The sequence below is a fragment of the Chanos chanos genome, chromosome 3 (genome assembly GCF_902362185.1).
Source record: "Chanos chanos chromosome 3, fChaCha1.1, whole genome shotgun sequence".
In the NCBI taxonomy this organism is placed as follows: Eukaryota; Metazoa; Chordata; class Actinopteri; order Gonorynchiformes; family Chanidae; genus Chanos; species Chanos chanos.
Genome location: NC_044497.1, coordinates 32,101,414 through 32,115,436, shown reverse-complemented (window position 1 = coordinate 32,115,436; position 14,023 = coordinate 32,101,414). Strand labels below are relative to the sequence as shown.

General features: G+C 40.2%; 1 protein-coding gene and 5 non-coding genes across 6 annotated transcripts; 4 read left to right on the top strand and 2 right to left on the bottom strand.

Moving 5' to 3' along the window:
* trnae-uuc (transfer RNA glutamic acid (anticodon UUC)) lies at positions 1 to 72 on the bottom strand. Its single transcript has one exon. It is a non-coding gene; the product is annotated as a tRNA-Glu (tRNA).
* Positions 73 to 445: 373 nt separating this feature from the next.
* trnah-gug (transfer RNA histidin (anticodon GUG)) lies at positions 446 to 517 on the top strand. The gene has a single exon. It is a non-coding gene; the product is annotated as a tRNA-His (tRNA).
* A 754-nt stretch (positions 518 to 1,271) lies between these two features.
* On the top strand, positions 1,272 to 4,395 carry ebp (EBP cholestenol delta-isomerase). Its single transcript, XM_030769730.1, has 5 exons — positions 1,272 to 1,416; positions 2,146 to 2,461; positions 2,758 to 2,794; positions 2,879 to 3,009; positions 3,556 to 4,395. Exons 2-5 carry the CDS (start codon positions 2,146 to 2,148, stop codon positions 3,789 to 3,791), a joined length of 720 nt encoding a protein of 239 aa, XP_030625590.1. The 5' UTR covers positions 1,272 to 1,416; the 3' UTR covers positions 3,792 to 4,395.
* A 1,471-nt stretch (positions 4,396 to 5,866) lies between these two features.
* On the top strand, positions 5,867 to 5,939 carry trnaf-gaa (transfer RNA phenylalanine (anticodon GAA)). The gene has a single exon. It is a non-coding gene; the product is annotated as a tRNA-Phe (tRNA).
* Positions 5,940 to 7,544: 1,605 nt separating this feature from the next.
* On the top strand, positions 7,545 to 7,618 carry trnan-guu (transfer RNA asparagine (anticodon GUU)). The gene has a single exon. It is a non-coding gene; the product is annotated as a tRNA-Asn (tRNA).
* An 845-nt stretch (positions 7,619 to 8,463) lies between these two features.
* Positions 8,464 to 8,536, bottom strand: trnak-cuu (transfer RNA lysine (anticodon CUU)). Its single transcript has one exon. It is a non-coding gene; the product is annotated as a tRNA-Lys (tRNA).
* Between the last annotated feature and the right edge of the window lie 5,487 nt (positions 8,537 to 14,023).

The window sequence follows — 14,023 nt, the reverse complement described above, 5'->3', positions numbered from 1 at the left end:
TTCCCATACCGGGAGTCGAACCCGGGCCGCCTGGGTGAAAACCAGGAATCCTAACCGCTAGACCATATGGGACTTGTAAACTAAAGGCGAGCGATATTATTTGAAAGTAAATGTACTTCCGCGAGCCTACCGAGAAAACGTTAAAAATAACACAGCACTTTCTGCATTCAGGGTATTTAGTTACCAGACGTGATGAGGTACACACCTGTTTCCACCAATAACTAAAGGTTGTATGTAAATTGGAGTCAACTAACTATATAAAGTTATTTGGCTAAACAAAACCAATGTAAGAAGAGCAATGTCCAAAGCATTCTTTTAATAATCCATTTAGTCTTCCAAACTCCAAAGGTCCTGATTACGACAGAAAAACTACCGAATCAATTCTCAGTATGAGCATAGTCTTAATGATGGCATTCGTGTTAAACACCATGGCCTCTAGTAGCTCGCCGTGATCGTATAGTGGTTAGTACTCTGCGTTGTGGCCGCAGCAACCCCGGTTCGAATCCGGGTCACGGCAGGGATGTTCCCTGGCACGGCACTGAGGTGAATTTTTTTTTCTCTTCCATTTTAAATATAATGTCTGCTCGTTTTCAATTAAACCTCCATAATTTCAAATTCACCCGCGACCCTAATTGGGATAAGCCCCTTGGAAAATTTATGAATTACAAATTCAGCTACTTATTATTAAAAAAAGCTTTAAAACCGGAGCCCATTGTGTACTTACTGTGCGTAAGTACACACTAACTACACATTAACTATTAGATCAGCTTCTAGTATAGCCCGGCAGATTCAAACCTTACGTAAAAACTCCAGCCGCAATACTGTGCGTTTCACCTGACAATGGGTATTGGATGCGCCTTCTGTGAAGCGTGCATGATGCGATATGCATATTTAATTCACCGCAACACTGCCTTCTTGTGGACATGCGTTTCAGAATTAGTGTTGGTAAGAAATGCCATCGGTTTGTTAAGAATGTGAGGTGAAATTTATGTTTCAGGCCACAGTCTTCCCTGTGTGAGATTTCTGATTATGAATCATTCTCCGCGGATAAGACGATAGAGTCAACTGAAACACAGAGGTGTGCACAATTATTCTGTGACGATACGTGTTCCGAGATTACTATCCAATTATAGAACTTGAAGGTTTCACGTGTGACTAAAGTAAACGCCTATTGTATCCTGATTGGGTGGCTTTATCACATGGTTATGCCAAAAACCAAAGGAATGGGATATAGTCAGGTGGCGCGTTGATTACGTGGGTTGGTGTATACTACGTTAAAATGTATGTAGCGTTCGCAATTTGTTAGACGCCCTCATTCTCAAGCGAACCTGTAACCCGTATATTCATCTTTTTTAAATAATCGGATTATTGCTAAATCCATATTTCAAAAATATATTATCTCTGAGTCCTTACAAGGTGAGTTTTCAAACTATATAAATGGTCCTTGAAATGCTTGTAGAAACCTTTAATTGTTGTCCGAGATCACTGGAACTGCTGTCGTTATCTTAGTTAAATGTGAAGTTTAAAAAGAGGTTGGAATTACCTTTAAGAGCTGTTAAACTTCTGTATCATGTGTCAAATGTAATCATTGCACCATTAACGTGAAGTCTGTGTTTATATATTTCTCGTTTTAAGTAAAACTCCGCAGAATGTCATGCTTTGAAGTTTTAGGTTCAGTAATCGAGTCGCTTTCTACAGCTTCACAGCCTTGCCTCTCAAAATATCCATACATAGCGTTCCCATTTCATACTCCTTCAGTGTTCTGCTATTGTTTTGCTTCTTTAATCTAACAAGAAGTTCTTAATGTCTGGGTAAGAGTAGGAGATGTCCCTATAATTTGCCCTGTTCTGTCGTGAAGTTACAAGCACAGGCTAATGTAGTCCAAGGAGCGCAGGTCGCACAACAACCCACCTTTTCGCCCTCCTGTTTTATGAATTATGCCATATAACTGAGAACAGAAATAATTATTGTATGTACGCAATATACAGTGTAGTGCAAAGTGCTGACTCTAAAAACAATTTGTTATGACCTTGAAATTATGTTTTTGAGTCTTTTTTCATTTCCGAAAAAATATTCAGTGAACTCTTTCAGAATACAATATATTTCTGTGAATTCAATCAGGCTTTTTGTCCCTGGCATTTCTAGATGGCAGAGAAGACAAGTTCAGCTCAACCTATGGGGCACCCGTTTTGGCCACGGGACATGATCATTCCAAACTACAAAGCGAATGACCGTTCTATGTCAGAGATTTTGACATTCCTGTTTTCTGTATCTGGGGTGCTACTGGTAGCTGCCTGGGTTCTAACTGGGAATCAAGTGGCTGGAAAAAAACTGAGTGGATGGAGACGGTTAGCCCTGTGCTGGTTCACTGTATGTGGCTTTATTCACTGTGTTATTGAAGGATGGTTCTCTTTCTATTACCCAGTCATTCCAGAGGACCAGAGCTTCCTGTCCCAACTCTGTAAGTATTTTTTTTATTGTTTACATATGAATTTCTTGACCTGTGCACAATTACACTGTCTTATCTTTGCCAAATGAATGGATTGGTTGCAGATTCAAAGACAGTACTTCCTGCATTCTATATCCAGCTTAAGATGATTATGCATGCTGTAATTCCAAACATTTAAATGAATTATAAAATAATTATATAGAAATATAAGTTCAAAAATAATGTGAAGCTGTACATTTATTGAGAGTATTGATTGAGAAAATGGCCCATTTGATTTTGAAAATACTATTTTTTTTCTCTCATTATAGGGAAGGAATATTCAAAAGGAGATAGCAGATACATCATGTAAGTTGTGGGTATGTTGTAAAGTTTTGCATTATGATCGCTTGTTGTTCTTTAACACTTGTTTGTTTTGGATGTTCTCTCCAGAGCAGATAATTTCACAGTGTGCATGGAGACTGTGACTGCATGCTTTTGGGGGCCATTCAGTTTGTGGATTGTTGTGGCGTTCCTGTACAATCACTCTTACCGGTTTGTCCTGCAGCTCATTGTGTCCCTAGGTGAGAATGCCAAGATGCTAACTATAAGCACAAGCAATATGGCAGTGCATTATGTTTTATTGCAGATGGAGCTAAGCTTATGTGATGTATATATGTATGTTATGTACTGATCTGTTTTTGCATGGCAAAATGTGAAAGCTATCATAACACAGAATAAGCATGTGATTACAAATTTGCTGACACCAGTAGCGGTAATGTGGACAGCTATCCAACATCTCCAGTTAAGCTCCTCCACATGCACAGTCATTGGTGACTCCATAAGTTATAAAGCATATTCACACATCTTGTGAGAGGATATATGTAATTATATGTAATAATGTATTAATGTTTTAATTAGCTTTTCTATGTGTTTTTAATGTTAAAAACATGTACTTTGGCCTTCAAATGGCCTTGAGCTAGTGACCCTGAACCAAATGCTCTGTTACTCAAATTCACAGATAAGCACATTCTCTCTCTCCCTCTCTCTCTCTCACGTACACACACTAACACATTACTGCATAATACCTTTACTCCAACTCAATTCACAGTTATACATTCTGCCCATAGGTCAGCTATATGGAGCGGTGTTGTACTTTTATACCGAGCACAGAGATGACTACATGCACAGTGAATTTGGACACCCCATCTACTTCTGGTTCTACTTTACTTTTATGAATTTTTTGTGGATTGTAATACCTTTTATCCTTATTGTGGATTCATGGTCTCAGCTCTCATCTACTCAAGCACTTTCAGATAGTACAAAAGACAAACCTAAAGCTCAAAAAGGCAAGAAATCTCATTGAGAAAAGTGATAGCGAAATAAATAATCTCTCTACACCGTTCTAGGTGATAGGGTTAAGAAAATATAAAACTCCTATGAACTGGTTTACAATGTTGTGTTTAGGTGGTGAACAATGCAGTGATTGCTACAGATCCAAACAAACTTTGATGTACAATAAACAGGCAATTTGTACCTGTTAACTGTAAGTACGTGTTTAGTCTGTTTGAAAGACCTAAGATAAGATAACTAGATCTGTCTTATATGCTTAGATAACTCGGCAAAAGAAAGGAGATAACACAGAATATACAGCTTGGCTTCATCAACCTTCTTACACAACCTGTCAACAGTCTCAAAGCAAATCCTGTTGTAATGATCATTTTATGTCAAGGCCATGATTCTTCTGTAATTGTGTGGCAACATACAGTACTGATTTGATATTTTGCCTATTTTCCTTTGCTTTAACAATGCTTAATATGGCATTCATAGTGCCCTTCAAAACTTGTTTGTCATTCAAAAACATGAAAAACCTATTCTTTAAAAATATTAATGTAACAGACTGCTTGGGGAATAATGACATGACACAATACTTTTTTCTCTCAAATAAAATCTTTTTTAAAAAGGTCCTATTCTGTGTTTTTCAGAGCTTTTGTTCCAAGCTATTTAAACATGGCTTTAGAAGGAAAAAGGGTGAAGAGTAGAATTTGGTTGCCAGAGACCAAAAAATTCGGTGGAGGGGATTGATGAAGATAAGCATCTGAAATTAAACATTCAGCCCTAAAAAACATTAGTAGTTCACCTGAATTATAGGAAAATGTAGTTATTTGGCCATGCACATTAGCGTAAGCTTTGCTTTGGAGGAACAATGCTGGAAAAGGTGGTGTATATGCGACGTTTTAGAGATATTTTATATCTATTGATGTTAGAACACGATCAAAAGTCAGCACAATCAAGCCTGCCAGGGGTACTCACTGTAACTTAAAATGGCTATAAACGTCTGCTTTTCCAGCATCTCTAACTCAACAGCGCTAATTTTAGCAAGTGATTTTGATTTAGTCTTTTGACTAAAATACATTCGTTTTTGTCATAATTTAGTCAATTGATCATTATTAGATTAAGTCTAGATTTAGTCAACGAAAGCTATATAAATTTTAGCCAAATTTTGGTCAGTTTGCATTCTTCCGACAGTAGCCATGATTTAAGATGCCAAGTTATGCAGGGTTCAGACTATACGATTTCAGCCCGATTTTCACACGATTTTTTCCACGCGGACAAACTTCCACCGTCGGGCCCGAGTATGAACGTCGGGAACGACGAACTGGCGTCTTTACTCCTGGTAGTGTGAAATAATCTAAGAACAGCGATGTAGCGTCTGTGGCGCCCCACGACGAAACACGACACGAAACGTGTAGTGTGTCAGATTTTTTGTATTTTCCTGCCTAGTCTGACATTTCCTACAAACATATTCCGTGATGTTGACCACTAGAACGAATGGCAGTCATCCTTCCCGACAATTTACGATTTTGCGCAAGGTCTTGAAAGGCAGCATACAGTGATTGGTGGGGTCATGCTTGTAGTGTTGTCAGTCTCCCGGCCAAGACGCGGCAAGAATTTATGGCACTATTGTTGCCTAATCTGACATAGTGGCCATAGTGAAAGACAAAAATATCGTGTAGTCTAATCCCGGCATTAACTTTAGTTAAAATGTAAAAAGTTTGATTTCGGAGCGAGGCAGCGTTACAAGTATATATCAACCAATCATAAGCATAGCTTGCAAATTGAGTCCATGCACGTAATTGACCCTTCGCTAAGCCCCTCCCTAGAACAGCCACTGTCCAATCCTACGTTAGCGACCGTAACTGGGCACAGGAGGCCTGTCAAGCTTTCAGAACAAGGGAAAATGCTGAAACGGTGTGCACATGGAACCTGCAAGTCCGACAGCAGATATCTTCAAAGTTTACCAGGGTGGTGTCGTAATTTTCGCTTTTCCAAAGCCCAAAACGCTAGAGGAGAGATAGTTTCAACATATAGTGCTTAAATTCCGTATACACGTCAGTGAGAGTAACGTATTCTTTGAGGCAAAGAATTCACTTTACGCGTGCCGAAATAGCTCAGTTGGGAGAGCGTTAGACTGAAGATCTAAAGGTCCCTGGTTCGATCCCGGGTTTCGGCATTTTGTCCATAGAAACATTTTCGCGACCGTTGAATTTAGGTGTAATAATAGCGCACTGTCGATATAATTTATCTAAAGCTGGTTAGTTGCATGGCATAGAATAATAATGGAGCAGATCCCCAGTTTTTTTCGCAATGGTTTGATACGAAAAGTTACTTCAGTGTATACGATTTTGATGAAACCATACGACACAAAGGACATTTATTTTGACATAGACTACTTCGAAGGCAGCGAACAACCAGAGATGTCCCTTTTATGCAACACAGTTGATAGATCAGCTGCAGCTTCGACCAAATCTGTATAGCAGTGTTCTTGAAATCCCCCTTTCACTGCGCGTTCTCAGTTATAATAATAATAATAATAATAATAATAATAATAATAATATTTATTTAGAGCCCAATATCACTATTTATAGTCTCAAAGGGCTTCACATGTCTATAACAAAGTCAAATCAAAATGATATCATGCATAAATTCGAGAAAATAGAGTCTTGTTTTAAAGGTATTGAGACAGTTTGCTTCTCTAACTTCTTTAGGTAAACCATTCCAAAGGAAGGGAGGGCGGTAGGAAAAGGCTCGATTGCCAGCGGACTTCTTTTTAACTCTTGGAAAAACTAATAATCCAGAATTTTGAGAGCGCAGGGTCCGAGGTGGGTTATAGGGTGTAATTAAGCCAGACAGGTAGGAAGGCGCAAGCCTAGTAAAATTTTATATGTTAATAAGAGGACCTTAAAATCTGTCCTTGCATGAATTGGGAGCCAATGAAGGGAAGGCAGGACAGGGCTAATGTGATCAAACTTCTTCGTTCGGGTCAGAATTCTAGCAGCAGAATTCTGGACCAGCTGAAGACTATTGGTACTAGAGGCAGGCAGGCCAGAGTAAAGAACATTGCAGTAATCGAGGCGAGACGTGACATGTTATGAATTTAAAAATTGATAACGACTTTATGAACGTCATAACCGTATAACCATAACCATAACAATGGTTTCTGCATCAGCCATACTTAGAAAGGGCCTAATTTTAGCAATGTTACGGAGGTGATAAAAGGTAGTTTTGGTTGTGTTCTTGATATGAGTGACTAGCGAGAGACTAGAGTCAAAAATCACACCAAGGTTCTTAGCTGAAGAGTTTTGAGAGATGATGCAGTTGTCAAAATTTAGAGTTAGATCACTAAAAAGATGCTTATGCGTAGGGGGACCAATGACCAGCATTTCAGTCTTGCCTGCGTTAAGCATCGGTAAATTTGAGGACATCCAAAACTTAATAGCACAAAGACATGCCTCAAGGTTAGCCAATTCAGAGCGGTCATTATGCTGGATAGGTAAGAAAATCTGAGTATCATCAGCATAACAATGGAAGTTAATGTTATAACTACGAATAATGTCACCCAAAGGGAGCATGTAAATAGAGAATAGAAGAGTGCATAATGTTTTTTAAATTATTCAGCAAAGGTTGCGAAACGCTTATTTAATGCAGTTTGATACGAGTTTCATTTAAACGTGCACGAAAAGACCCTACATACTGAACTTATTTGGAATTTGGCACTTAACGGTTCAGGCTGACATCGCATGAAGTCAGATGGGGTCGCTGTTCTCACGCCATGCATGTCTCTGTGGCGCAATCGGTTAGCGCGTTCGGCTGTTAACCGAAAGGTTGGTGGTTCGAGCCCACCCAGGGACGTCGGCCTTTTGGGTTTTTTACGGTTATGACGTTCATAAAGTCGTTATCAATTTTTAAATTCATAACATGAAGGATTTGTACAATAAATGTAACAGAAATGTGTAGTCGTGATTCTTAAATGGCTCTGCAAAGCCCCGCCCCCTGCATACTTTTGTTTCCGTTCTGCGCATACGTTTATTGAGGCTACTTTGCAAGTTTAACTGGCTACATTGTACCAAACATTAGTCAGTGGGTGTCAGGATACGCACAGTTTACCGGATAATTTACCACCTAACCTTAGTGGAAACGCGTACGGAAAGTAAACCCTGTCGATATGAAAATCGAAATTAAATTTAAACGTGAAAGTTCAGAAGCCGTTTTGGCATTTCTGTTTCAGCACGTGTGCATAGATCCTGCCAAATTTTTCAAAAAGGAAGAAAAGAAATTACATAATTCAGTACGCATTATAACTTTCAGTACGAGAGTGAATCTTTTCTGACAGAAATAAAAATTAAATTGAAACATCTTCATGCCATTTCAGCGAAGTTTATTTTTTACCTTACTTGCAAAAGGCACATAGGTTTCCTCAAAGAAGAATGTTGGGACCACCACAAACTCAGAATAGCGGGGAATCAGTGTCGAGTGTTTCTAAACTATTAAAGCAATTAGCATAGACACGTATATCTGGAACTTTGGTGATGACATTGAAAGTGTAACCAATTTGAAAGAGCTGGTCAAGGGGCAGTGCATCGCCTTCTTTTGCTGCTGCCGTTCTTCAGTGTGTTTGGTACTTATGGCACACGGAACCACAATGTGGATATCTGATATCTGCAGAATGCAATCGCATAGAACGGGTACAAAAGCCCCGCCCAACGTGGGGCTCGAACCCACGACCCTGAGATTAAGAGTCTCATGCTCTACCGACTGAGCTAGCCGGGCTGTGCCGCATGAGGGAAGGCCCTCCCTCACTCAAACTGACCACTGAAAGGCACTGCCTTAAAGCCCCTGGATCGCGGGACTTTGACAACGGGCGGAGTGTTTGGCGTTGCATGACAGTCTGGATGTGCTCTATGGCGCTGGGTCAGCATCGTCTGTTTAAGCTCCAGTCTCCTCATCCAGTCATGGTAGCCACTGTCCAATGTGAGGCTGGATGTAGGCCAATCACGGCGCGGGATGACGTTGAACATCGCCAATCACGGCGCTTCTTTTCATTGTGAGATTGGATGACGTAGTACCGGAGAACAACGCTCAAACTCAGCTGTCGGAATTTTTTTTTCTGCTTTCATCTGTCAGTAGCGCAAGACAACTCATCAAAGTAACTAACCATTAAACGTTTTTATTTTCTTCTTAAATAGTCATATGCGTTATGTTTCCATCCGTCACATAAAGTCATTAAGACGTCTGACCAGCGGTGCACTGTGTTCCCTGAACTGTCGACCAGTCTGACCGGCTGATCCTGACCTGCAAGTTTGTAAAGCAGTTTTGAAAAGATGGTGATGGTGAAGACTTAAATCTACTGAACTTACCCTCCAATGAACATGAAACTAATTACTGCAACAGCGTGCATTTCAGGTATGCTTGTGACATTCGTGTCATTCGGCCGCTTCGGGACCGGACTCTCAGCAGAAGTCCAGCACAACTGGTGAAACAGCTCAAGGAGAACCATGGGGAGGAATGGCTGACCCGGTTGGCACACTATCTTGGGGAGTGTGCTGTCTTTGTGGGTCGGCCCAGCTTCTTCCCAGTGGTCTGCCAGGAGCCTGCGGAGCCCATCGACATCCCCACCAACCGCTGGCTTCTGTACGTGTACAGCAGGGACATCCTCTCTCGAATGGACCATATGAAGGCCAGCATCACCCCCACGTTTGGTTCCATCTTAAAGATGGATTCAACCAAAAAGGTAATAAGTAATAATATGACTGTGTAATAGATTTCCATGTACGCTATATATACTGTCCTATACACATTAACGTTGTAGTAAACGATATTACATAAGCAGTTATTATAAATGTACAGTCGGATCTATAAGTATTTGGACATTGACACAATTTTTTTTTAAATTTTGCCTCTGTACACCACCATAATGGATTTGAAGCAAAGCAATCAAGATGTGATTGAAGTATAGACTTTCAGCTTTAATTCAAGGAGTTTAAGAAAAATATTGCATTAACCGTTCAGGAATTACAGCCATTTTTATGCATAGTCCCTCCATTTTCATTACTGCACCAAATTGAATATTTGTAAACGTTTATAGTTTATTTACATTGTCTAACATTATATGCCGTCATACATTCGTACCTGTCACAATGGTCGTTATTATAATTTAGACACCTTTCAATGTCATTGAAACATTAGCATCTTGTTGTCAGATTTAGACATCATAGACTAAGTTCACTCTACAGCTTCACAACACCTACAGTAAGTTAATTTAGTCAGTTAGCTAACCTTAGCTTACTGTAGGGTTTTATTATATTCATGGTAGCTATAAATTACATCAAATATCTGGGATGTTTTACAGTCAAAATGTCAAGACTGAGAGATGCAAATGCGTTAAATTAGCTCGCTAACGCAACCGATAACTTTAAAGTTAGCATTAGATGACAGGATAACAGCTAGGATGAGTTGAGAGGAAGAGAGAGGCAAGCATATCCATCGTAGACAACCCAAGATCTTTTATGCTAGCGATATTATCCTACTAAGCTACTGATGGAGCTCGCATAGTGTGCTATAACGTCAGTATAAAATGGTATCGAACACTAATCAACACTATTGTATTATTTTGGTAATTGCACACTTTGTACAGTAACATGAAATTGCTGACTTTATTTTTTTGCTTTTCTGTTTTCCGTTTTAGATACCCTGACTTCAGACCGGGTGGGTGAGGCTGGCCGCCAGACAGCGCAGAAGTGAAATCGCAAAGAATGAAATTAAAATAAAATTGTTTTAATAAACGAAACATGCTTGTTTTTCAACTGATGTAAAGTTGTCCATCGTCATTTACATATAGATCAAACCTAATGTTTAATAATATAGGGCTATAAATATATTTAATCCTGGTTGTAGATAAAGCAGGACATATTTTTTCACAATATTTTAAAGTAGTAATAGTAATCGGTTGAAATACCACTGAAATCCCGATTATCTTTAGTTATGATTTCAACGTTGTTTCAATATTAACCAATGATGAAGAATCAACATCGGGGTTCGACGTTGATTCAATGAACTTAACGGTGACACCGGAATGATGATTTAACATACTTGCAATGATTGATTGCTCGTTGACGGAGCTGGAACAATAGTCTGTTAAAGTGGGAGAAAGGAAACCAAGGCGAAGTTCGGGATGAGAAGAAGAGAGTAAAAAAGAGAGAGAAAAAGGATAAGAAAGGGACTTTTTATGGCCTAATCCTTCATCACTAAAGTTTTCAAATGCTGATGTATATAATAAATTATTTTAAAAACCGTTAGCCTTTATTCTATGTAGATTTATACGAGAGAAAAGTTGATCCCAATGTTCCCGGTCCTACTGTTACCAGAAATTGGGGTGTTCATTATATACTGAAAAATTTATTTTTTTATTACTGTAAATCACATAATTTGTTTATACATGACCGATTATTAACATTATATTGATAATATAATGTTCATTTAAGCTCCTTCCTTCTGGACAAAGGTTCACAGTCCTAGAGTGCAGAACAAAGCGGTATAAAATAGATTCGTTCCAGCAGCCGTTACTCATATGAACAAGCGGTAACAACATTGCACAGATTCTATAATATAAAGGCAACATTTATTTATTTATGTATTTACTTGTTTATTTATTTTATTATTTTATTTTTCATTTTAGTGGTTTAATAAGGATTGGACCTTGAGTACTTTTATCATGTTTGTAAATTGTCTGTGATGTTTAAAGTGTGTGTCACGAAGGATGATGACTCGTCTACTGCAAACCAAATCTACCTAACGGTACAAAAAAGGTAACCTGAACCTATTTTATCGATGTATTAATAATGCTACAGGGAATATTTAAATGTAAGTTTATGTATTCAGCTTTTATCTACAACACACTAAAACAAAGGAAAGGAGCATACATTTTTGTTGTGACTGACTTTTTTTTTCAATCAGACGTTATAGTAAGTGACTCTCTCCACTCATTCATCCTACAGTAACTACAGACAATAACAAAAACATGTGCAGAACTATATACAGAAATAAAAGTGTCCAGTGTCCATGCCTGTGGGGGGTGAAAGGGGTAGAGGGGCACTAGCCCAGTGTCCATGCCTCTGATAGGGGAGGGGGAGAGGGGCACTAGTCCAGTGTCCATGCCTCTGGGAGGGGGGTAAACAATCTTTTTTTTTAATGCCCTCCAACCATTGCTCCTTGGGAACAGCCTCTACAGAGGGGCAGTATACAATGCCCTTGTATTGGCTGTGCTTGGTCGCTGCTGTCCTGAACTGCCCACATTTCTTGCATGTGTTGTCCAGGTTGGTGTGGCTCACATCCACCAGCTGCAGGGTGGTCCGCTGCATAACTGTCCCATTGGCAAAAATGCACCGCCTGATTTTCCTGTAGTCCTCCAGGATGAGAGCACATCTGGACACTGTGCCAGTCCCCTTCTTCTTGGGACTGTGGTGAATGGCACAGAGCCTGACAAAGATGCTCTCAATCAGGCGGCAGCAATCTGGCCACTGGTTAAGCAGGGCAGTGGTGGTGAGTGCGTGCCTCTTCACACTCTCCACCCCTGAAGTGTGCTCCTACCTCTTCTTAGGAGACCTGAACCTCCCCGTGTCTAGCCTGCTCTGGCGTCTGGCAGCAAACGCAACCCTCTGCTTGTTTTAGTCCAGCAGGTTCTGCCACAGAGCAACAATGTTACTCACCTAAGCAGAGAGAGAACACACAGCACATGAGAAGCCAAAAACATGTGCAAGTGTAAATATGTATGACAGGGCACAGAGGGAAAGTAACAAGATAATAAATGTTCCTGACTCTTGGTGAGGGCCAGAGAGGGCTGGTTCCTCAGCTTCACCAGATACTCTGCCAAGCTGTCCATGCCTGGCATGCCAGAGTCATCCACAACCTGAAAAAAAAACAGAGATGAGCAACAACACCAAATCTGGCCGCAGTCTGCCGGAGTGAAAGAGGGTGTTGGCAATCCACCTCTGGCCCTGCACAGGGATGATCTTTCTCATCTCACCCGGCAACCAGAATGAAGCTGAAGCCCCAGCGGTGGCTGGCTGAACTCCTCCAGCTTCATCCTGTTGAGAATTAGTTTATTGCATACATAAAGGCTACACTAAAGATGACTTACACCAGAGCCAAACCAATGAATAGACGCTGCTGTACTCACAGAGGCTGCTGCCATGCTGGTGTTCACAGCAGGGCTGGGGGTCCTCACAGAGGATGGAGCAGGGCCGGGTTCCTCACAGAAGATAGAGGAGGGGAAGGGCTGGGGTCCTCCTAGCCACTAAATTGGGCTTCAGTGAGGCAGACTGTGACCCACCAAAGCATGATTTAGTGAACTGCAAGCAGAAACAACGTTAATTTTATGATGCAACAAATACAAGACAATTCATACAAAACGTTAATTACGAGACAGTGGGGCTACAGCAGGAGCGTGGTAATCTGGTAAAACAACAGCATTGTGTCGGGCATTTCTCAATCTGAAACGATCAGAATCGTTATTTAGTCTGGAGTGAGTTACTCAGTGTACAGTCCTTCGTGTGACAGATATTATCTGCACCATCGTGTTGGCCATTTTTCACCAAGTGACCTGCATACTAAGGACCGTAATAAGTAACAGGTACTAATTTTGCTATACTTTACCTTCTGATAGAGGTCATGCCGTTTGTGCTGCCTTGGGGCTGGTCTATTGCCTCCTCCAGAAGGCCAAACCCCAGAGCTAGCAAATGTCCTCAGCTTCGCCGCCCACTCTCCATCTCCCATGGCCTTGTGAATCTTAGGCTAGGGGGTCCTAATAATAATAATAGTTTATTTAGAGTCCAATATCACTTTAACATGGAGATAATAACAATAACAATAGTTACAACTATGTGTCACAGCATAAACATGGTGTGCTAAACAAGTGCATATCTTTGAGTACAGTACAACACTTAGTTAAGCAAACTACACTGATGAAGTGTTTTTTTGCATTAAGATATAGTGATGGCATGGATATATCTACAGCCATTAACGGCTGTCATTCTTACCAAGGCTTCAGGTGGGCTAATAAATTCCACTATTCCCTGGAGGTACTTTAAATCGATGTCATTAGCTAACTAGTTAATAATTACGGTAAAACAGTAGTAGGTACTGTAAGCAAATCCACAATATTTCTTGTCAACAAGTAAACACTGAATGTGAACATGCATTGAACAATACACTGTGACACTGCAGCACATAAACACACACTCATGTGACTTTACTGTTATC